Raw genomic sequence first — 24905 nt, forward strand, 5'->3', positions numbered from 1 at the left:
AAACATTTAACAAAAATAAGGACTACCACAACAAACACTATATAAATACGAGGATAAAAAATGTATTTAAGCCTAAATAAAATATCTGGAAAATAATTCGTTCACCACCTTCCCACGACTCTCGCTCACTCATACGTTCACCACCTTCCTCCGTCACTGCGTCACTTGTCCCTTCCTCCACCGGCGTTCCGCCGCTCACTGTGCCTTCACTCGCTCACCGTTCCTTCTGCACCGTTGGCGTCGCCCGCCACTGTCAAATACAATTTGTAATCCCTAATTCCCTTTTCTGGGTTTAGTTTGTAATCCCTATATTCGTTGGCTCTGTTTGTACTCAATCTGTGTTGAATGCTTGTCTTCAGTCGCTCACCGTTCGTTCTGCATCGTTGGTGTCGCCCGCCACTATCAAGGTACAATTCGTAATCCCTAATTCCCTTCTTTGGGTTTAGTTTGTAATCCCTATTTTCGTTGGCTCTATTTTTACTTAATTTGTGTTGAATCTCTGCTTATGAATGAAAGAATGGAATGGAAATAGGGATGTGCTGAGTTTGTGCTTATGGATGAGAAAGGAATGGAAATAAGGATGTCCTGAATCTGTGCTTATGAATGAAACCACGGAATAACTCTCTTATTTTAATTTTAAATGATATGAATATTTAACATGTGTCAGATAATATAAGGTAGAAAGTCATTATCACGTGGTGAAGGTACTACATCTATTCCGAAAATGATTGACAAAGAGATCTTAAACCCTAAAGCTTTTGGCAGACTAGTGCTTGCGTTGATATGCATCCAAAGCACACAATTTACTCCTCCATTATTATGCTCTTACATAAAAATATTGGTACTTCCACATAAGCGGAAGTTGTAGATTAGGTCTGTTTATAATTTTTATGTGTAGGTTAGCTTTGTTTGTACTTTGATTTGGAGATGTGATGTGTGGCTGGGAAATTAGGAAACTTTAGTTGTAGTGCAAGGCAGTGGGCAGTGGAGGCACTATTATAATGTTGTTAAGTAGTGGCAGGTCGCTGCAACAGGTGCTCATTTGCATTGTGTTTATGGGATATGGTCACTATGCTCAATCACAGCCACACTATAATGGAACAAAAATGTGTCTATTATGGCCATTTTGATGAACAAGGGTTAAAAACCTAAATTTTCCCTCGATTTGAGTTTATTTTCTTAGGATAGTCTCAAGATATAGCTATGGTGTTGTTGTGGTCAGCTGTTCTACCTTGAAATAAGTTGGGTCCTAAAATCTGACCTTATTCCCTTGCCAAAACTAGGCCCAAAACCTTAGCTTTATTCTTCCCCAACAAAATGAAACACCACTTGAACCAAGTATAAACTATTAAAGAACATGGAACTTGTAGAATCAGCAGTGGGCAGAAAGTATAATCAAGAAAATAGGGTCAAGTCTGTGTTGTGTCACTTTTTAATATTATGTGGCACTTTTGTTGGACTTTGTTGCCGTAATGCCTTCTGGTGATGATACAATGTGAGATAACTTAGCATATAGTTTTTGTCCAAAATGGAAACATAAACATAAATTAATGAAACATTAACTAAAAAGCTGTGGTGGTCTGTCTCAGGTCAGGTTAAGGAAACCTGAAATCATGAATTTTTGAATGGTTGTGGTGTCTACTATTTCATATTACTTTGATCTTAATTTAAGGCACAATCCAAGGATTGGTGGCTCCTCTTTCCACAATTTTTTTTTTCGTTTTCAATTTTCTCTTTTGCTTTCTTCTATTATATGTGATTGATTGATTTGAGTCTTGCAAATGGCCCTATAAGATTTTGATGTTTTGGTTTCTTAAAATAACTTGTTTGGTGATTTAGGAAGAAAGTAATATTATGTATCCATTATTTACCTAAAATGGAAAACTAAGTTTTGCTAAATAAAATGGAATAAGATCCTGATTATAGAAAAACGAACAATGAAACAAATATCATGATTTTTTTCCTTTCTGTCCCAACCCATCTATCTATAACATGTTTAGTAGCTCCATTGCCACCACACAAAGCAAATAACCAAACATGCTGATGATGGACACATAGGATGTGATTTTTCATGTCTTTTAGTTCCTACTTCCAAACACACTATTACATTAGATTTTAATCAATTTTTGAGGAAAAATGGAAATCAATATACTTTTCGATATCACCATCAAATTATAGAATATAATTTGAGAATATAGTTAACTATAGTCAAACAAAGTCATGTGAGACAAGGTGTAATGCAATATAATAATTATTACCTTGTGACCCGTAACAGAAAAACAAAATATCATGAGCATAAAGCATATGTGAAGGCAAATTTAACCCTATAGAACCAAGGAAGCATTTTTTAACATTACACCAAGTGTACATAGAACTCGAAGAAGGCAAAGCTAAGAGATCATTAACATTAACCCAATTGTAAAATTTAGAAATAATATCTAATTTCTTCTCTTGTTTTCTTAGTAACATTTGTGTGTTACTTTAATATATGCAGTTCAATTGTCAAGGCTATAGCTTCTGATTTGGTGTGGGATTTCCAGTCCAATCATTAGGTATTAGTGTTATTTAAAGTTACCATCTTTTCAGCCACGAAATCCACTTTCTATTTGTCGCTAGCATAAATAGTACTCATTTGTGGTTGTTCTTTTGTAGTTGATGTTTAGGAGCTTAACTATAGAAACTTGTTATGATATGGTTACAATATGTAGGATATATGATACAACTGAGAGAAAAATTAGATTTTTCGAGCACATGTGATTTTTTTCATATGCCTTTAGCTAATGGAAGATGTGACAGTATAATTGTTTTGTTGATTTGATTTTGAGCTACTAGAAGATGTTTTGGTGATTTAGATGGACAATTTGGATATATATATATATATATATATATATATATATATATATATTATCAAGATAATTACCAGCATGTATATCTTAGTTGTAAGAACTTCGACTTTATTTCTTAGTTGTTTGTTTATTTATTTTATATTTTTTACTAATAATTTGATAAAAAGAATATGAATATTAGTTTGACAAATTAATTTAGGATAATGAATATTATTCAGTTAATTTTTAAAATTTCATGTAAATGAGGCAAACAAACATAAAAAATACTTGAGACATCTTAAAAGAATAATATTAAAGATAATTAATAAAATAAATAAATTTTAACCTTAAGGCATTAATTAGATAGTGATCTTCCAAATTGTATGCAAATGCTTTATATTTTTGTGTAAAATGTTCTCTATTAACTACAAAAGTTAATGAAAGATATTTTAGTTGAAATAAATTATATAAGAATTATCTTCTCATAAATTTAAGTAGAAATTTTATTTAGGATTAAGTGGTATCACAAACACATTCATGTGCTACATTACACTCTCAGGACGACAGAAAAACGAAGAGGAGCTTCGGGAACGAATCACTGTTATGTGTTTTCACTGAGTCAGTAAGAACAAACAAGTGAACGGGTCGAAAAGCAAGTAACTGCACTGCATGGACCCTCTGGAAGCTTTGGTCGCTCAAATCCAAGGGCTATCGAGCACTTCTAGCGATGTTAATCGCCTCCACAGTATTTTGAAACAAGCCGATGACTCGCTCCGATCCAAGTCAACTTGCCTCCCCCCGCTTCTCACTCAGCTCGATCCTTCCATTCACTCCCTCGGTTTTCTCTACATCTTGTACGTCCCAAAAAAGATTAATTATAAGCGTTATTTGTCGATGCCCAAAACCCTAGTTCTTGAACCTTTAAATGTTGTTGTGAGATTACACGAATTGTTTTATTTTGATTCTTTTGTGATTGCAGAGATGCCTACATGACTAGTCCGATCACCAAAACGCAGGCAGAGACTGCCGTTCCAATCGTTACCAGGTTCATCGGCGCTTGCAGCGATCAGATTCGTTTGGCCCCTGAAAAATGTATGAAAATATGAGATTCAAATCCTTAATTTTTCTTGATTCATTGCTTTTTGAGAAACTGCTTTAAATTGTGGTCGTAGTTAGGGTTGATCCTTGACATTGGGAAATCGCTGGCCGAAGTTGTTTTTGCGCACTGATTTTGAAACCTTGTTGTTTACATGAGTTAATTAAGTAACAAATTGCGGGTTGAAATTATTTTATTGGTTTTTAGATACTTGTGCAATCGAGTGTTGTTTACAATTCAATAAAAGTGAAGGAGAGATGTTTAGTTGGCGTGGTAGAGAGGAGAAATAGATTAGATGGAAACATGAAGGATGAATAGACATAGGAGGGAAATAGAGTAGAAACTGTAAGTGTTTGATTAAAGAGAAATAAAGAAGAAACATGGAGAGAGATTGAGAGATAAATGGAAATTGTTCTGTCAAAAGTTCCACATAGCATAGAAGAAGTTGAGGAGGTGAGATAGGGAGTGGAAGGATCAAGTGATGTTGAAGAAGTGTGTTTTCTTTCTTGGCTTTGGTTGTTTAATGTTGACTGTTTTTTCTTCTGAATTTGTGGTGTTGTGCATGTTTAAGGAGCTGAAGGATCTAGAATAGAATGGGTTTTAATTTGATGTTGATGTTATTTCTTGGTTTTTGATTGATGTGTTTTTGAATTTTTTTGGAATTAGTTTTATCCGTGTGTAGGAGGTTGAAGGATCAAGTGATGTTGTTGGAAGCTCCAATACGCGGTGTTGCTCCCTTGTTCACTGCACTTCGGAAAGTTCAGGTCTCTGCAGAGCACTTAACTCCCCTACATTCAGAGTTTCTTTTGCTTTGCTTGTTGTCAAAGTGCTACAAAACTGGTTTATCCATATTGGATGATGATGTTTTTGAAGTTAACCATCCACGAGACTTTTTTCTCTACTGTTATTATGGGTGCGCTTCTTTCTTCCCCTATTTCTTTTTGTGTTTTTAGTATTGTGTTTTTAGTATTGTGTTTTAGTTGATGGAATGTGCTGTAATTTCTTCACTGTTTGTAATATTTTATTGAATTTCTTACACTTATGTTAGATATGCTATAGGTAATGTCCTGTGTTTTTAACAGTAGTGGTGGGGTTGTAGGATTTTCCCATGTCAATTCATGTGGGTATTTGGGAGTTGGAAGGGGAAAAATGCAAAATAAAAAGGGGAGGAAATGGTATCAGGGAAGAGTATGGAAGTTCATTAATAAGTTTCCTTCTTTGGTTTGGATGTTTAAATTGGGGGAGTTATTAAAATGTTTCCCCCTCCAAACAAAGCAAGAGTGTTGCTCAAAATCTGCCCCTCCTAAATCTGTTAGGATACCAGGACAATGCAGGAATCGAGGTCACAGTTTTGTCATGTTTCTTGATATTGCAGGAAATTGTGGATAAATGCAATTGATGTGGCTACAATTGCAATCATGGACACACCCGAAATCCTTGATGTAGGAGTGATGGAAATCACTATTGCAGATTGTTTTTTAAACCTTTCGGCATAATTTCATGAGGAAACAAGTGACTGTAGGAAAGGTGATAGAATGTCCGATATCTCGAGCGCAATCTCCATGGCTTCTCAATGGGAGATACCCCTCTTTCCCTGTATCACATAAGGAAAAAATGCTAGATGAATTCTTATGTCTATCCTTCCTCATGTGTATACTTCCTATCATAACACAATCATAATAACCACAATTTTCCTCTCTCTTCATTCCCAAAATACTCTCCTCTTCATTCCCAACCAAATTGCCTTTATGAAATTTTTATTTGTTTGCTAATGCTTATATAATGCATACATACCTTAGGTGGGAATGGATCTCATCGCTAAAGCTTGCCATTGTAGTAGAAAAATGCCCAATGTCATAAACAACCCACATAAAAAATCTTCATTTCTTATGTGGGACTCCCATAACTTGCATTGCTATTTCAGGGTTCTAATATTTAACATTCTCCACTTGTTCCCACGTGTAGTGACTGTGTTCTAGCTCTTCTGGCTAGTCACTCGTGAACAATGCAATGTTGGCATCAACATTTGTGTTGCTTCTTCGCTTTTAAGAGGCATGGTGGTGGGCTCTAACATCAAAGCGATGGGTTTCTTTAAAGTGATCTCTAGTAGCATTATAATGACTAGGAAATGAAAAAAAGACCCTGCAGGTGCTTCCTGTGACTTGCTTTCTACTGTCCTAAAGTCGCACTCACTTTTTCTCCCACCTTCTCTGTTGACTTCTCTTCGTTCCATTCTCTCCCTTCAACTAAATTATCCTTTGGCTCTTCTTACCTCTGTGTGTTGGGCTTCTCTCTGAAGAATTATTTCTTGCATCTGACATTATTCCTTGTAGAATACACATGTGGGAGGTATATCATTATGCTTGTACCTTTATGTGGTTGTCATATCTTATTTGGATATATATGTTTATCAGTGGTAGTTGAAATTTGATCTCAAACATGATGAAAATCTAGATTCATTGCATTGAGTATTATAACAATATAAAACTTATCCAATCTCTTTTTTTATCTCATCTAATGAGTCAACTTCCAAGAAAATTTTCAATTCCTCAATTGTTGGCAATAAAAGACATCATGTGATTATGTTAGGTTTCTTGTTAAAGGAAATTTGTTAGAACGTGTAACACATAGACGAGATCTGTACATGAACCAAAGAATCGAATAAACCTTGTGTATTCCACTTAAAACAACCGTGTCTCATGTACAACCTTCCTAGAGCCAAGCTCTCCTCCTACACAGGATAGACTCTATCCTGTCTCCAAACAAACAACAATACAGCCATAAAAACTCTCTTGAACAACCCAGGATCAACCATATAAAGACTTTCACTCACGAAGGGCTCACTCCCCCAACCACCTAACTAACCACCTAACTAACTACCTAATTTTTAACAAACTTCCTTCGAACATACACCTTCATAGTGTTATCATCATGACCGAACAACCTTGTCCTCAAGGTTGAAATCTGGAGACTAGTCTATCATAGTAGCCACGTCCGCCCTGGTTGTTGCTTCTGGATCTCCTTTCCACTCAATGAGCACCTGCTGCACCTTGTCACCTTGTTGCTGAGTGGTTCTTTTAGTTGGGACGCATGAAAGACCGGGTGAATGCGGGCCATATCTGGTTGTTGTAATCCACATGCCATTGGACCCACATGTCGCAACACTTTGAAAGGCCCATAATAGCATGCTAATAACGTGGTATGCAACCTCGTTGGCATGGAACTTTGCCAATGAGGCCGTATCTTGGGGTAGACCCGATCCCCCACTTTAATCTAAGATGGTTTATATTTCTTTTGTTTGCAAAACGTACCATCTGTTTTTGGGCATTGAAAAGATGTATTTGAGTTGTTTGAGAGCTTCATCCCGATTCATTAGTTCTTGCACCACTACCTCTACATCTGTTTCCCCATGGATGAATCGTGTGAGTGAGGGGGGGGTCTACATCTCTACATGACCCAGCAAGTGGTATCAGAATGAAGAATAGAGGGCAAAAGCTAACTCTACTTACGAGTTGAACTGTGGTGGCCCAAAAGGATTCCAACCATTGGAAGGCAGTGCATGTCAATCGCCTAGGGCAGTCAAGATTGTGATGGTGCATTTGTAGGAATTTGGATACCCAACTACCTAACCGTCCAGGTTGGGTTGCGCTGCTTGAGGCCCACTAAACCCAAGTATTGGTGGACGAAACTCCAATGGTGGATGATGAGTTTTTTGCTAAACAGAAATGGGCAAAGCAAGATCGACCCACTTTCGTATCAACTTGAGAAAAATACAAAAGAATAATGAATAAATTTTTGAGTGAATTTCCTTCTCATAGATCCCATATTTATAATAGCATTGGAGATTTAGATATAATGTGTAAGAGGGAAGAGAAGAGAATAGGAAATGCCATATCTAGAAACTAGGTACAACACAAAGCGCACAACTTTTCAATCAATTCTTTTTTAGATAACTTATTCTAGTACCTCACATTCATTATACATGAAATCTGGTATGCCATGATAAGCATGAGATCCTAAGGGAGGGAATCACCCTCAAATTTAGGGATCTCAAACAAACTCATTCCTATGAGTATTGTTGACTCTGTTGACTTTGATTGTAAATCCTAACATTTACTGGATATGGGTAATATTTGATTTTTTAAATTGAGGATGTGGATGAGAATGGGTATGTAGATATTTGTCACGTCCCCATTCCTATATATATATATATCCCCATCCTCATACCTATTCTTGTTTTAAATTACTAAAACACTTGTAGTTTATTAGGTAACCTGATAAACTTGTTTTCAGTGTTCTCTCTTATCTTTAGTTTCATTTCATTTGGAAAACCCTTATTTCTTTCTATATAATTTTTCATTCTGTCTGAATTGTTGTTCAACTTGTTCATTACTTATGAAGTTCAGTCAATCACTCAGATTCCTAAGTATTTTCTCTCTTATTGCAACCTTAATTACACATTTGTTTCTTGTGTGATTTTGTTCAAATGATGTATTACATTTAAAGAAACACAAACTTTAATTTCATTAAATCAAATAGTTTTTAGGACATAAATTTGATTATTTTTACTCTTTTAATATTTTTATTTACTGTTTATTTTTTTAACATGGGAATATCTCAATTTCAAGTGTTAAATTGTGTAAACCCTTACAATGTGTGTCCTTACATTAATAATATCATATTTTCTTTGCTGTGATTTTTATCTTTTTGTAAAAGATTTATTTAATTAATAATTGAAACAGTGATGGTGATGAGATGTATTTTTACAGAGGTTAGGATGGGATAGTTAAACTGGCACCCACCATTGCGACTCAAATTTATTCTCTATTCCTTTTATATTTATCTCAAGTTTATATCATGGTTAAATTGAAATGCACATGGATCAGATTGACAAGTACTTTGAATACTTGTCAATATTTAATAACTTTAGATCATACTTCTGGTCATGAGCTCTTAGTGAAGCATTTTTCATATTGACTGACTTTTGACCTTCTGACAGAGGAATGATATGCATTGGAATGAAGTGCTTTCAAAAAGCATTGGACCTTCTGCATAATGTAAGCAATCTACATAATCTATAACTTGTGTTATTCATGATTTGTTCTCGAATCAACCTTTTAGTTCAGCATTTATATATTTTCCAGGTTGTAACTGCTCCCATGTCTGTCATTAATGCTATAGCTGTGGAAGCGTACAAAAAGTATACCCTGGTTTCTCTCATTCGTAATGGGCAGGTATAAGTCTAACTTATTTAGAGATTACGCCTGTTATGTTTCCTATGCATCACATACTAAACAGTATTGTTAGATGACAAGCCCTCTGTGTGGAGGGTTTTTCTCGTTTTGACCAAATTAAACTTTATTTTTTGAGGATCTATATTTATAATTTATGAAGTGATGACCTGCCATTTATTTTTTGCAGTTCTCTACCAGTCTTCCTAAGTATTCTTCTTCTGCTGCTCAAAGGAACCTGAAGAACTTCTGTCAGGTATGACTTCAATTTAGTTGGTTGAGATATTGTCTTATAATTTAGAAGGTCAAATTGTACAATTTGGTTTTTTATATGCAAGATATTGATAGAAATAACTTTATCTTAGCAAGTGTGATCAGAATAAAAATTAAGAGAAAAGATACTGTCTTATTATAGTTTAGTAATGTGAAAGAGAGGATTATCTGGAAACAGAATGGAGAAAGGGACCTTATGATTGAGAGAGGAAGATGACATCCGATTAATGAGAAAACCTGCAATTAAAGTTGGCCCTGATGGTCACGTTGATCGGCTCAAAGTCCGATTGGTTGCAAAAGGGTACACTCAGGTTTATGACCTTGATTATTGTGACACTTTCTCTCCCGTGGCCAAGATGACTACTATTCGCCTCTTCTTTGCAATGGCAGCAATTCGTCACTGGCTGCTTCATCAATTGGATATCAAAAATGCCTTCCTTCATGGTGATCTTGAGGAGGAAGTTTACATGGAGCAACCTCCTGGGTTTGTTGCTCAGGGGGAGTATGGTATGGTATGCAAATTGTATCGTTCTTTATATGGTCTCAAACAATCACCATGAGCTTGGTTTGGAAAATTCAGCTCCATTGTTCAGAAATTTGGGTCTTTTACAAATCACTCAGTCTTTTACAAACATACCTCTCCTGGGAAATGTGTCTACCTAATAATATATGTTAATGATATTGTTATTATAGGAAATGATATTTGACAATGTTGGGTAGTTCAAAAGGACAATGGGTAGTTCTTGAACGAGATGAACTAAACTTGGACAGCCGCAGCGGCAGTGACTAATGGCGGTCAGCCGCGGACAACGGTGACAGATGGTGGCGGACCAGATGAGACAGAAACCAGAGCGGGATCGACCCGCTCTGATACCAACTTGAGATTGAGACTGAAAATATATGAGTAGAGGGCTTATAGGACCACTCTCACTCTCTTCTATTTATAATGGAAACTTATACAAGTACATGGAAGACGAAGAGACTGCACTAGGATCATAGGTGCATAATTAGATACAGCAGTAGAGGTTTCCCATACTCTACACCCTATACATAGGGTTAATGATACAATAGAAGTAATAATTCTAACCATGGTTATCGAATCGAGATTCGTATCGTGAATCGTTTTGTGAATTTTTTTGAATCGTGAATCGAATCTTACTTTGAATCGTAAGATACATGATAAATAAAAAACATTAAAAATATCATATATTATAACTAAATCAAGATCTCCAATTTAAATGTTACATCTAAATTTTATTCTTTCATTCATCATCTCCAAGATCAATGTCACTTAGATCATCTTCTTCATCTAATATAACATTCTGTGGCAACTCATCTTCATCTTCTTCATCCTCTTCCTCAACTTCTTCAACCATCCCTTCAATTCCATTATCATTTGCTGGTGTAGTAGATTTTCCCTTTATGTTTATGTTTCTTGGACCCCTCTTCCTTTTCTTGCTTGGAGCTCCCTCTTCAAGAGTAAAAGATTCATGTATATCCATCCATGAAACATCGTTTGGTAGACAAGGATCCTCTTTTTCAGTAATCCACTCATCATCTGATTCAATATCAGATAGACATATAGGATCATAAGTATCTCCTTTCTCTTCTCTAACCTTTTGTCTCATTTCAAGTTGAAGATTATATTTAACAAAGACAAGAGCATTTAATCTTTGTTGTTCCAAGCGGTTTCTTCTTTTGGTATGGACTTGATCAAATATGCTCCAGTTTCTTTCACAACCAGTAGCACTACAAGTGAGACTTAAAATTCTCATTGCTAGATTTTGCAACTCTTTACCTTCAACACCATAACTTTCCCACCAAAGAGCTGCAATGTCAAAACTAACATTTTTAATTGTGAAATTATGCTTTTAATAAAATCTTGAAAAAAAATAAAATTATACCAGGTTGCTTCTTATCCCTAGTGTCAATTGCCATGCTTCTTCCAAATAATCCTTGGGCTTTCTTAAATCTATCAAGTTGTTGATCAAGTTGAAATCTAATCCTTCTATCAGGGATCATTTTTTCTATGGTCTCATACAAACCATATGAAACCTCTTCATCCGGATTGAAGTTTTTGTCATAATGAAATCTAATATAAAAAAGAAGTATAGTGTTATAGTTATGAAATTGTAATCTAAGAAAGTATAGTGTTAGTTACTTACTTAGGATTAAGGTAGTAAGCAGCAGCATGAAGAGGTCTATGTAACTGCAAATTCCAACGAGTATCAATTATTTTCCACACCTTTTTATAACGAGATTCTTCATTCTTGAAATTTGCAGCTATTTGCTCTTTAGCTCTATCCATAGCTTCATAAATATATGGCATTGCAGGTTTTGAGTCTCCATCCACAGGCCTTAGTATTTTTACAAGTGGAGTGACACACTTCAGGCAATATTGGATAGATTTCCAAAATCTAACATCAGATAAAACAATGCTCACTACTTGTTTACCTTCAGTCTTACTAGCATGTTTACTAGTTGTCCATGCTTCTGAAACAAACATACATCGAAGAGCATTTTTCTGTTGTGCTATACACTGAAGGGTTAGAAAAGCAGTTGCAAATCTTGTGACTGCTGGTCGAGCTAATTCTTTTCGTTTAGAATATTTTCTATATAAATTTAGGACCCATGTGTGTCTATAAATGAAAGTTGTGACTTTTTTTGCATTTGCAATCGTATTGTAAAATACTGGAAGTTCACCAATGTCTTCAAGAATTAAGTCAAGACAATGAGCTGCACACGGAGACCAAAATAGTTTAGTTCTCTTCTCTTCTAACATCTTTCCTGCTGCCACAAAATTAGAAGCACCATCTGTCACAACTTGCACGACATTATCCTCCCCAATTTCTTCAATCACAGAATCTAACAATTCAAACATTTGTTTAGCATCCTTGATCACATTACTGGTATCAATAGATTTTAAGAACACTGTTCCACTTGGACTATTAACTAAAAAGTTGGTAAGAGACCTCCCTTTTCCATCTGTCCAACCATCACACATCAAAGTACATCCCCATTTTTGCCATTCAACCTTATATTTCTCCAAACTAGCTTGGATATTGTCAACCGCTTTTTTCAGATAAGATACTCTAACTTCATGATAAGTTGGAGGCTTTAAACCCTTTCCATATTCCCCAACAGATTTCAACATTTGGGTAAATAAGGAGCTTCTTACCAAATTAAATGGCAAAGCATTCCCATATATGCAGTTGCAAATATCTTGAATCACCAACTCTCTATCTTTAAACATTTCATTTATGGTTGTCTGTTTTGCAACTCCTTGTTTCCCCTTCTTACTACATTGAATATTTGTTTCTTCAAAACAGTCTACCCGATTTGCTTCTTTTATTTTTTCTTTATCTTCTAATAACTTCAAAAACATTTCTCTAACATCATCAGGAATAGATGTACAAGCAATGACATTCTCCTTTGTTCCAGCAAGATGATGTTTCATTCTTGCTACACCACCCCAACAAGTATGTGAACAATATTTGCACTTAACTAAAAGTCTATGAGGAGGAACACTCTCACAATGATTCCATGTAATATCTATTTCTTTCTTTCTCTTTGTTTGAGACATACTCTTTCTAATTCTACATTCAGAATAAAAAAATATAAATTAACATTCTGAATAAAAAAAATTTAAATTAACATTCAGAATAAAAAAATATAAATTAACATTCAGAATAAAAAAAATTTAAATTAACATTCAGAATAAAAAAATTTAAATTAACATTCAGAATAAAAAAAATTAAATTAACATTCAGAATAAAAAAATTTAAATTAACATTCAGAATAAAAAAAATTAAATTAACATTCAGAATAAAAAAATTTAAATTAACATTCAGAATAAAAAAAATTTAAATTAACATTCAGAATAAAAAAATTTAAATTAACATTCAGAATAAAAAAATTTAAATTAACATTCAGAATAAAAAAAATATAAAAGGAAGTATAAAACATATTTTATTTGAAAAAGAAAAAGAAACGTTGATTATGATCTTTATGCTAAAAAGATGAATTTAAACAAAAAAATAAAAACGTAAAGTAAGAGGTCACTGTGAAGGTTTCCGAAAGTGAAATAAAAGGTTGATTTGATGTATATTAAATTAAATATTATTAAAATTAAAAATCTAGAAACTTCATAAAAAGCAGTATATGAAAAGCTAGCGGCAGAAAACATTTGGGCAAAAAACGTTTACGCGAAAAGCATTTGAGCAGAAAAAATTTTAGCAGAAAGCAAACCTGTTCAAAATGCTTTCGGGCTTTCTTCTTCGGTGCTTTCTTCTTCACCTTCGCGCGGTGCTTTCTTCTTCACGGGTCAGGTTTTTTATACTTTTTCTTTTCTCTTTCACTGCTTCTTCTTTTCTCTTTCACTGCTTCTTCTCCACCTTACGCATCTCATATTTCTTTCCCCTCTTAATTTATAACCAAATATCCTTCCAAATGTGACTCTTCAGTTTGGGTTTTTTCATTTTCGATGTGTATTGCATGTTGCGTGAAGCTCATCCGGTGTGAGTAGCAGGTCTGACTAGCGTGTAGGTAGTGTGTCGTGAGATGTGTATTTTGAGAAATATTTTGGGGAAGTGTAAACGTGTCAGAATCGGCTGAAATGAAACTGAATCGGGAATCATACGATTCCTACACGATTCATCCGATTCAGAATACGATTCAAGTCAAAAAACGATTCATCTACTGATACGTTTCGTTGGATCAAAATTTTGAACCGTATCGCGATACGAATCGTACGATTCGTACGATTCTAACTACCATGATTCTAACAAGTAAGATAGGAATAGTTCTTGCCGTAGTAATCATTGGGTTAAATGAATCATGCTCTGCTTGGGTAGACAGATTCCATCAATACCACCCTCCTAAGAAGCTTTCTTGTCCTCAAGTCAGAAGGAAAGGTATTGACATTTGGTGTTGCTCTCTTCACCTGAAGCTGCTTTGTGTTCTTACTGGAGCACCCTTTCTATGCAGCCCTTGATTGTATAACTCCCCATATCAAATTATCTTCTGGTCCAAGTTGAATCATCTTTGCTCAGTCCAGAAGGAAGGACAGTTTTCAGCCTATGTTATCAATAGTGACCAGAGTGGTCACCATTGTGGTGGTGGGGCAGGGTGGAGTGGGGTTGAGATACAGGAACAGACTCTATCACGTGTTATAGTGTTGCTGTTTGAGTGGCTGCAATCAAGCTTCTGGGACTTAATGTTTCACTTTTAAGGGGTGGTGCAAGCTATAACAGAAATGGATGGCTCCTGGTTCCCTAGGGCTTTAGGGTGTATTTTTCTCCTTTCTCATCTGTTTGGGGCTTGGGCATCAATTTGAGTTCAACATTTCTGTTGTATTTTTAAATTGGTCACTTTTTAACTTACAATAGTGGGCAGTTATTTATTATATTTATTATATTATAATATAATAAACTAAAACAGAATAATGATGACCTAAATAAAGCATAATATATGATATATTAAAAATAGTAATGAACTAATTATAGCAATAAAAACTAAATTAAACATACTATTAAAATATGATTTGCTACAATGTTAATAAAAAATATAAATATAGATAAATACATATACACAATAAATAAAAACAAATATAGATATTATTGACCAATAAATTCACATACGAAATACATACTGCATGCGTGTAAACACATATTTAGGATCTGTTTATACCAAGGGTAAGTCAAAAGGCTTACACCAAATCTGATAGTTCAGATCAGTTCATCTAAGTAAGTCACGATGTGTATTAACTTTCCATTAATTTGATTTACATTCAGATTTAAGTACACTAATATATATGCTTTCCTTCCAAGGAAATAAAGACACTGTTTTGGATCGATGCATAGGTAGCACATGACTCAATAAGTGAATTGATATCAACCATTAGATTTTATAGAATTAAAGGTTTGGATTTGGTACGAGTTTTTAGACTTTACACCTGATGTAAACAAAAGCTAACACATATATGTGTGTGTGCTTGCGTATATTGACCCATTCATTACAAGATATATAATGGTATAAAATATATATTACTTATTTAGCAGGTTGATTGGGTTCTCTGACTTTGTAATTAGGTAATGCGAGGAAAGACTAAATTTTCAGATTTCTTCCAACTTTGTGGCAGTAAAAACCATCACTAAATGTTAAGCCTAAATATGAGGAAAGACTAAATTTATATATTTTCAAACTTTGGAATACTAATTCGGTATATTGAAGGTGTATGAAAAATTACCAAATTTGGCAAAAAGAACAGGCGCTTAAAGTACATTTTCCCATTTTGGAATGTGTCATTTCCATTGAGTAACCTGTACAAGACTCTGCCTGCTTTAGTATACCCTCCTCTTCGTAAGCTGCCTATAGGGTAAAATCTTAGATGCAATTGATGGCTTTCCCTCGATTTTTTTAATTATTCGTAGATTTGCTTGTCTAGAATTCCTTTTTTTACCATCAACATGAATGGCCGTGTAACTTGCTGTTAGCAATTTTTTGTGATTACTTCAACGCACATTGACTTGTCTTCCATGCGTATATTCTGTATTTGAGCTATGTTAACCTTATTTTAATCCCTTTGTCATTTTGGCAGCCTTATGTCGAATTGGCAAATACTTATGGCAATGGAAAAATTGCAGAATTAGAGGCTTTCGTCAAGACAAATGCGGAGAAGTTTGAATCTGTGGGTTCTTTTACATATTTAATACTTATTTGTAGCATCTGGCATTTTGATTGTTACTCAGTACAGTGTTTAACTTCCAGTTCTGACGTTATGCAATTACTTATCAAGATTTCTTGTGCAAATTTCTGTTTCAGGACAGCAACCTTGGACTGGTTAAGCAGGTTGTATCATCCATGTATAAGCGGAATATTCAAAGATTGACCCAAACATACTTGACCCTTTCTCTCCAAGATATAGCCAACACAGTGCAGTTAAATAGCCCCAAAGAAGCTGAAATGCATGTGCTACAAATGGTGCTCTTCCAACTGAGATACATTTTCATTCTCATTTTAGCATTAACATACCACTAATAACATACTCCTAAACTTCAGATTCAGGATGGTGAGATATATGCTACTATCAACCAGAAGGATGGAATGGTGAGATTCTTGGAGGATCCTGAACAGTATAAAACCTGTGAAATGATTGAGCACATTGATTCATCAATCCAGAGGTATATTTTATGTTAAAAGCTAGTTTAGCACAATTACTTTCCAATACTAGTAACAATTAACACGTTTCATCTCAAATTTTGAAATGACAAATTTTCGGTTTTGTTACTTTTAAAGCTTAATTTCATAGTGACCTGTGTCTATAATATGTCCTTCCTCTCGTACTGAAGTGTTTTTTTCTCAATTTATGGCCAGAATAATGGCACTATCAAGGAAGCTAACCGGAATGGATGAACAAATTTCATGTGATCAGTTGTATTTGTCTAAGGTGTGTGTTCATCAACTGTTCTGTTATGTTATGTTAACATTTCTGTAAAATATTTTTAACTAAGCGTAACTTGCGTACTCAGACCGGAAGAGAGAGACAAAGATACGACTTCGATGACTTTGATGTTCCACAAAAGTTCAACATTTAAGGTCAGACAATCTCAGTGAGATAATGTTCGCTTCTTACTTATATTGTTTTTTCGTTTAAACGATTTTTATGTGCTAGTTGTTGTGTGCATTTGAAGTAGCGGTTCCTTAAGTCCCTTTTATTATAATGTGAAAAATAGACAAGCATGGTTACTTACGAGATAGTTCAGACTCTTATTGTGGATATAGAGGTAGATGAGCATACGAAGAGAGCCATGGAGAGATTAAGTAGTTCAGCCTCTCATATTTCCTTTTCAACCATTCCAACAAAATAGGTGATTGTTTGGTATGGAATTCAAAGATTTCCTAGCTGAAAGGTTTTTAATCATTTTTTATTATTCATACTTCCCAAACTCCTTGTAGAAGTAATTAGTATATCTAGGCAATCATGATGTGTAAGCTAGGAGGTTGAGTGTTGGATAACCTCTAACCTAGCACCTAGTTGTAGCCTTTAATGTTTCAACTTCCTTGTATCTCCTTTATCATTTATATAAATATCAGGAACAATAGAGGGGACTAATCAAGCCCTCAAGCATATCTTTGTCTGTTTTAATCTCAACTTGGTATCAGAGCGGGTTGATCCCGCTCTGGTTTCCGTCTGGTCTGTCAACCAACACTTGTTGCCACCGTCTGCGGCTATTCGCCGCCATCCGCCACTGTTAATCACTGTCTGCAGTTGTCCACTACCATAAAACACTATCCAAAGCTATCCGCTGTCACTGTTCAAAAAATCGTCACTTTTTGCCACTGTTCCACCGCCGTCCGTCACTATTTGCCGTCGGCCGCCGTCTCCGGCTACCTCAGTTTTCGCCGGCTACCACTGGATCTGGAGCGCCTCTCCGAGCGACAGCCACCCACACCAGTGCTGGAACCAGCCTCCCGTCCACGCACCGTCACGCGCCGCATCTTCTCCGCTGCGAACAGGCGCGTGCAACCCATGCACCGCCTTCTGCTGATCGGAACGTCATGGCGCCACCTCCGTAGCTCTCGTCGGAGCCTTCTGCTGTTCTGACCCTCAAAACTCTGATTCAGTGAGGTCTAGACGTTACCCTTGCGGACATCTCTCTCGGTTGTTTAAAAATCTCCACTGTTTTTTGCGTTTTTGCGTTTCTGCTCTCTGTTTTTGTTCCCTTGATCAGAAATGGCCTCTGGAAGTGTTATTTCATTCTCTGGAAGTCCTTCCATTACTTTCGAGAAGCTAGATGGACAAAATTACCTCTCCTGGTCCGCTGCCGTCGAGATGTGATTCCTTGGTCAGGGACATCATGACCACCTTGAGAAAGACAGAAGCCATGTGCCTCAAGAAAAAGCCAAACAATGGAAGCAAGCAGATTTTCAATTGTGTGCCTTGTTGTGGCAATCCGTGGAGCCGAGATTGTTAATGTCTCTTAGGGCCTTCAAGACATGTCACTCGTTTTGAAAGAGGACTCAGAATATCTATGCCAACGATATCCAACGCCTATATGATTCGGCGGACAAGTTGGCATCTCTGAAAAATGACCAACCATGACATGATCTCCTTCATGAATGAAGCATAATCAGCCGTGGAAGACCTGCAGATGTTTCTAGAAGTCGACGCTTCAAATGAAATGAAGAAGCTGGACAAATACTATATGGTGATGATTCTTCGTGCCATTCATCCAGACTTCAATCACATCAGAGATCAACTTCTGACCTCTCATGAGGTCCCTTCCATGGACACCCTGATCCAACGCATGATTCGTGTCCTGAAAGTCCCAACACTTGAAATTCTAGAATCTCATGCTCGAGTAGAATCATCTGTTATGGCCGCAACTCGAGGAAGAGGAGGACGTGGACCTAGAGGAGGTGGACGTGGAGGCCGCGGGCGTCCTCAATGCATGTATTGCAAGAGGATGGGTCACACTCAGGAAAACTGTTACTCCTTACATGGTTTTCCTTCTAAGACTGCTAATGTCTCTCAGGCTGACACTACTGAGTCCAAGTTCACTGAGGACGAGTATCAAGAGTACCTACGTCTTAAGTCCAACAACCTGACACAATCATCTCAAGCTCTGAGTACTTTAACAACTTGCATTTCTCAATCTATTGAAAGTCACAATTCATGGGTAATTGATTTCGGTGCTTCTGACCAGGTCTCTGGTAATACCTCTTTGTTCTCAACCATTTCATTTCAAGACAAACCTCATTTTATAATCCTTGCAAATGGCTCTAAAACTTCCTCAAAGGGAGTCGGTCGAGTCATCCTGTCTCCATCCCTAACTCTAAAATCTGTCCTTTTTGTCCCTAATTGTCCCTTCAATTTAATTTCCTTAAGCTAGTTAACCAAATTGTTCAACTGTTCAGTAACCTTTGATCACAAATCTTTTGTTATATAGGAGCGTGGTTTGGGGAGACAGATTGGAGAAGGATATGAAGCTGGCAGAGACAAATCTTTTGTAACCTTCATTCCGATATTTGGGGACCTAGTCGTGTTTCGTCTTTTGGTTTTAGGTATTTTGTTACTTTCATTGATGAATTTTCATGATGTACTTGGGTTTATCTTATGAAAGATCGTTCTGAATTGTTATCCATCTCCACATCTTTTTTACACGAAATCAAGAATCAATTCGATCGAGTAATCAAAATCTTAAGAAGTGACAATGTTAAAGAGTACTTCTCATCTGCTTTGTCTGCAGTTTTAAGTTCACATGGTATCTTGCATCAGTCCACTTGTCCACATACACCCCAGCAAAACGGTATAGCAAAATGAAAAAATCGACACTTGGTTGAAACTGCTCGTACACTTTTGCTTGGTACTCATATTCCTGTCCATAATTGGGGAGATGCCCTTTTAACTGCATGTTTTCTTATTAACTGGATGCCCTCCTCCTCTCTTAATCATAAAGTCCCTGTCTCCATCTTGTTTCCAGATAACCCTCTTTTTCACATTCCTCCTCGGCTTTTTGGTTGTGTATGTTTTGTTCACGACGTGTCTCCAGGTCTAGATAAGCTTTTTGCTCGTGCTCTCAAATGTGTCTTCTTGGGCTATTCCGTCTTCAAAAAGGGTATCGGTGTTACTCTCCTAAAACCAATAAATACTACATGTCTGCCAATGTCACATTCTTTGAACAAACCCCTTATTTCTCTTCCTCTATTCAAGACACCCATGTCATACAACAAGTCCTCCCTCTTCCTGTGGTTGAGTCCCATATCTTAGATGTCTCTGTCAACCTGAGTCCTAATCAACGTCAACCCGAGTCCTATCTCATATGACTGCTATTCGACTCTTCTTTGCAATGGTCGCCATTCGTCATTGGCCACTTCATCAATTGGATATCAAGAATGCTTTCCTTCATGGTGATCTTGAGGAGGAAGTCTACATGGAGCAACCTCCTGGATTTGTTACTCAGGGGAAGTCTGGTATGGTATGTAAATTGCATCGCTCTTTATACAGCTTCAAACAATTACCACGTGCCTGATTTGGAAAATTCAGCTCCATTGTTCAAAGTTTTGGGTTAAGACGCAGTGAGGCAGATCACTCAGTCTTTTACTCACATACTTCTCTTGGGAAATGTATCTACCTAATAGTATATGTTGATGATATAGTCATTAAGGAAATGATATTGTTGGCATATCTCAATTAAAGGAGCACTTGTGTAGGCATTTTCAAACCAAGGATTTGGGAAGCCTCAAATACTTCTTGGGCATTGAAGTGGCACAGTCTAAACATGGCATTGTAATCTCTCAAAGGAAGTATGCTCTTGATATCCTACAAAAAACTGGTATGATTGATTGTAAACTAGTAGAGAGTCCTATGGACCCAAATCAAAAGTTAACAACTGAAGAAGGTGAATTATTCTCTGACCCTGAAAGATACATGAGGCTGGTCGAAAAACTAATTTACCTCACCATTACAAGGCCAGATCTATCCTTTGCAGTTGGAGTGGTTAGTCAGTTTATGCAGTCTCCATGTGTTGGCCATTGGAATTCTATCATCCGCATTCTAAGGTACCTAAAAAAGGCTCTTGGGCAAGGGTTGTTATATGAAGATAGAGGAAGCTTTCATGTCTCCGGATATTGTGATGCGGATTGGGCAGGATCTCCTATGGATAGATGATCTACTACTGGATACTGTGTATTCCTTGGAGGTAATATTATTTCATGGAAAAGTAAGAAGCAGAGTGTAGTGGCTAGATCGACAGCTGAAGCTGAATATAGAGCCATGACATCACTAACATGTGAACTTATATGGGTGAAGCAATTTCTTCAAGAACTTAATTTTTGTGACATCCAGACTATGAAGATGTATTGCGATAATCAAGCTGCTCTCCACATTGCTTCAAATCCAGTGTTTCACGAGAGAACAAAACATATAGAAATAGACTGTCATTTTGTTCGTGAAAAGTTGTTGGCAAAGGAAATATGTATCGAGTTTGTGGGATCGAATGACCAACTCGTAGATATGTTGACCAAGTCATTAAGGAGACCTCAGATTGAGTTTATTTGTTCCAAGCTGGGTACATACAATTTGTATGCTCCAGTTTGAGGGGGAGTGTAGAAGTAATTAGTATATCTAGGCAATCATGATGTGTAAGCTAGGAGGTTGAGTGTTGGATAACCTCTAACCTAGCACCTTGTTGTAGCCTTTAATATTTCAACTTCCTTGTATCTCCTTTATCATTTATATAAATATCAGGAACAGTAGAGGGGACTAATCAAACCCTCAAACATATCTTTGTCTGTTTTAATCTCTAACTCTCCTCATGCCATTAGCACGAACAATTGTTTTCTTATGCTCATTTCTTGGTGACCCTTTGCGTTATTATTATTTACACCAACCAACACAAAATTAAATACCATTTTGTTAAATCCATGTTGGAAAAATCACATTAAGTTGTATAAAAGAAAGTGTTCATATTCTCATGTTATGATTTCATTAATTGTGGCAGGGGATGAACAATGGAGAAGAAGATGGAAGATCTTCCTTATTGTCACTGTTATCGCAAAAATGACTCAATTGTTCTTATTCCTAAAACCCTACATCTTTTTTGGTAGGATTTGGAAGGTCGTTCTTAGAATTCAAGGTATGGTAAATACAATTCCAGTTGATAATCAATTAAGAAATTATTAAAGTATAAATATTGTGAATTATATTGATGTCACTTATTAGAAACTCATGCAATCTCTTGATTGAACAAAGAAACATAAAAGGATAAATTTGTTGAGAACTTTTTTCTTCTGTTTCTAAGCAAAACATGGTCTGTTTCTTCACTACCAGAATCTAGACCATGCAAAATGAATAGAGCATGGCTTATAGCAGTGTCATAACAAAATATATGCTTTTATTTTTCTTACAACTGGGAATAATTAATTTTGATTGATTGTTCTTAAAATTGTTTTATATACTAATTGAAACGTGTGTCTAAATTATCTTCACTATCGAGTTTATACCGAAACATGTGTTATATAGGAGTAATTGGTCCTGGCTGTAAAAAAAAAAACAAAAAAACTTGAAATTAGAGAAAATATACACAACTTCTTATTTTAATATATTTGTCAAACAAAAATTTATAAAATTGAACCTAGTAAAGTAATAATAATAATAATAATAATAATAATAATAATAATAATACATAAATATATTAATATGTTTATGTCATACATAAATATATTAATATATTTATGTAAGGTATTATTAAAATAAGTTTATTTTATTAAAATGTTAAATGTAAAATATATCAACATATTTAAAATTTAAAATTGGGTAAAATTATATTTAAAAAAATATAAAGACTGAAATAATAATGTTAGACCTTTAACAATAATTATATACTTTTAAAAAGTTATCATAAAATATTTTGTGGTGTTTCTTGCAAAAATATTATTAGAAAAAAACATACTTACAAATTCAATTTAAAAACATAGTTAAAATAATTAATTGAGAATTAAAAAAAAAAATCTTTACGAATTTAAAATATGTAAGAAAATTACTCACGAGGTAAATTTGTAGGAGAAAAGAAAGTACTTATTGCTTTTTAAATTGACTTTTACGTAAGAAAAATTACTATGATTTTTTTTGTATGGAAATTTGTTGTAGATTTTTTTATATGAAATTTTGCAAGAAACTTTTGCTAATTTTTAAATTCACAGTAACTAATTACCCATTAAAAAAATCTATTAATCAAAATTTGTAGAAAAAATTGCATAAAACACTTAATCTTTTGTAAAACTTACGCATAAAAATTAGCATGAAATATGAAATATGAAAAGTTTTAGTAGTCATATTTTTGTCTTGCCTTCCATTAATTATTCCTATTTTGATTTTTCTTTTGTTACTTTACAAAGCTGTTGACGTAAAATTGAAAAAAAAAAAGGAAAGAGATTGTGCCACTAGAGCAAGTTTAACTTAGTCATTTTATATCTAATAAATTTTTGGATTTTAAAAATGGTATAATTATTAATTTGATACTCTAACTTTTTCGAAATGTTCAATTTGGTATCCGAATTTTAGGAATGTTCAATCTGGTACCCAATATTTTTAAACGGGTTTATTTCAGTACCTTATGTTAAATACTCCTTAACGTCGTTTGGCTTCTGTTGAGGTAGCACTGTGCAGCAGATACGTGGCAAAAATGTGGTTAAGATAAAATGACTTGAAATCCCTCTTTTTTGTGATGAAAAATAAAGTGCCCTATTTTGTGGAGAGTTCCCTAATTTATGCTTTTCTCTTCTTCTGGTTTTTGTAGACGTTGAAGAAATGTCAAGGGGTCAATCATCTTCTTCTTGCTCTCACAATTCATGGGTGATGCGAAATCAGAGGTTGTCCTATAATAGTGGTGGCTGTAGAGGCTTGGGTGAAGCACCCACATGCAATTGCGGAGTGGCAACTGTGTTGAGAACGGCTAGAACCATCAAGAATGGTGGGAGACAGTTTAGGGGATGCTCTAATTTCAAGGTCAGTCATATGGTGTTTTGTTTAGATAAGTTTATGTTTGTGTTTGCATGTAGTTGCATAGTAAAGTAATTTTTTGTTGTGTTATTTTTTGAAAAACAGTGTGAAAGTGAAGTTTCTTATGGGTGCAATTTCTTTAAATGGTGCATTGAAGATGGTGATGACGAAAAGGATGCAACTATTCTGAGGCAAAGGCGGAAGATTTATATTCTAGAAAAAAGAAGTTAAGGGATGGAGAAAGTGCGTCAACTTGTTAATTGGATTGGTGTGCCTATAGGCTGTAGTTAATCTGATTTTAGTATACATGATGTTGATGAAGATTAATATTGTAGAGAAAGATTAGTTGTTTAAAGTTGTTGGATTTCACTTTAGGTGTTTGGAAGATTATTTTGTAATATCAAATTTAATGAAATCTGTTAAAGTTTGAAGTTGCATTTGTCAAAGTTTTGCATTTCTTTTTCTGGTATTTGAAATGTTACATGGGCTGTAATTACAAGAAAGAACTTTAAATTTGAACAACAGCAGGATAAGTTGCCAGAAATTCATCGAACATTAAATACCATCTTGTTAAAACCATGTTGGAAAAATCACATTAAGTTGTATAAAAGAAAGTGTTCATATTCTCATGTTATGTTTTTCATTAATTGTGACAGAAGATGAACAGTGGAGAGGATGGAAGATCTTCCTTATTGTCACTGTTATCATAAGAATAACTCAATTGTTCTTATTCCTAACACCCAATATTATTTTGGATATATAGTAGGATTTGGAAGGTTGGTCGTAGACTTCAAGGCATGGTAAATACAATTCCAGTTGATAATCAATTAAGAAATTATTACAGTATAAATATTGTGAATTATATTGATGTCATTTATTAGAAACTAATGCAATTTCTTGATCCAACAAAGAAACATAAAAGGATAAATTTGTTGAGAACTTTTTTCTTCTATTTCTAAGCAAAACATGGTTTGTTT

General features: G+C 35.1%; 2 protein-coding genes across 6 annotated transcripts; one reads left to right on the forward strand and one right to left on the reverse strand.

Moving 5' to 3' along the window:
* Positions 1 to 68: 68 nt before the first annotated feature.
* LOC114170689 (COP9 signalosome complex subunit 3-like) lies at positions 69 to 24298 on the forward strand. Of its 5 annotated transcripts, XR_003601121.2 has the most exons (17): positions 70 to 266; positions 360 to 407; positions 2495 to 2552; positions 3385 to 3679; positions 3805 to 3917; positions 4588 to 4834; positions 8921 to 8978; positions 9066 to 9155; positions 9343 to 9408; positions 16024 to 16113; positions 16248 to 16406; positions 16485 to 16606; positions 16800 to 16872; positions 16955 to 17021; positions 21929 to 22063; positions 23726 to 23934; positions 24034 to 24298. XR_003601121.2 is itself a non-coding variant. In XM_028056221.2 (15 exons), exons 4-14 carry the CDS (start codon positions 3495 to 3497, stop codon positions 17018 to 17020), a joined length of 1269 nt encoding a protein of 422 aa, XP_027912022.2. In that variant the 5' UTR covers positions 69 to 266; positions 360 to 407; positions 2495 to 2552; positions 3385 to 3494; the 3' UTR covers positions 17021 to 17045; positions 21929 to 22207. The 5 variants fall into 5 exon arrangements, 4 of the variants coding, with proteins under 4 accessions (XP_027912022.2, XP_085524994.1, XP_027912019.2 ...); XM_028056221.2 differs by lacking the exons at positions 23726 to 23934; positions 24034 to 24298 and having other exon boundaries at positions 69 to 266; positions 16955 to 17045; positions 21929 to 22207; XM_085668868.1 differs by lacking the exons at positions 21929 to 22063; positions 23726 to 23934; positions 24034 to 24298 and adding an exon at positions 17189 to 17281 and having other exon boundaries at positions 69 to 266.
* Positions 10364 to 14094, reverse strand: LOC146881012 (uncharacterized). The gene is made up of 3 exons (XM_085668869.1): positions 11591 to 14094; positions 11330 to 11517; positions 10364 to 11253 (listed from the first exon to the last, which is right to left on the reverse strand). Exons 1-3 carry the CDS (start codon positions 13006 to 13008, stop codon positions 10688 to 10690), a joined length of 2172 nt encoding a protein of 723 aa, XP_085524995.1. The 5' UTR covers positions 13009 to 14094; the 3' UTR covers positions 10364 to 10687.
* Positions 24299 to 24905: the final 607 nt, after the last annotated feature.

The sequence above is a fragment of the Vigna unguiculata genome, chromosome 11 (assembly GCF_037176805.1).
Source record: "Vigna unguiculata cultivar grain cowpea cultivar isolate G323 ecotype 2 chromosome 11, ASM3717680v1, whole genome shotgun sequence".
Classification (NCBI taxonomy): Eukaryota; Viridiplantae; Streptophyta; class Magnoliopsida; order Fabales; family Fabaceae; genus Vigna; species Vigna unguiculata.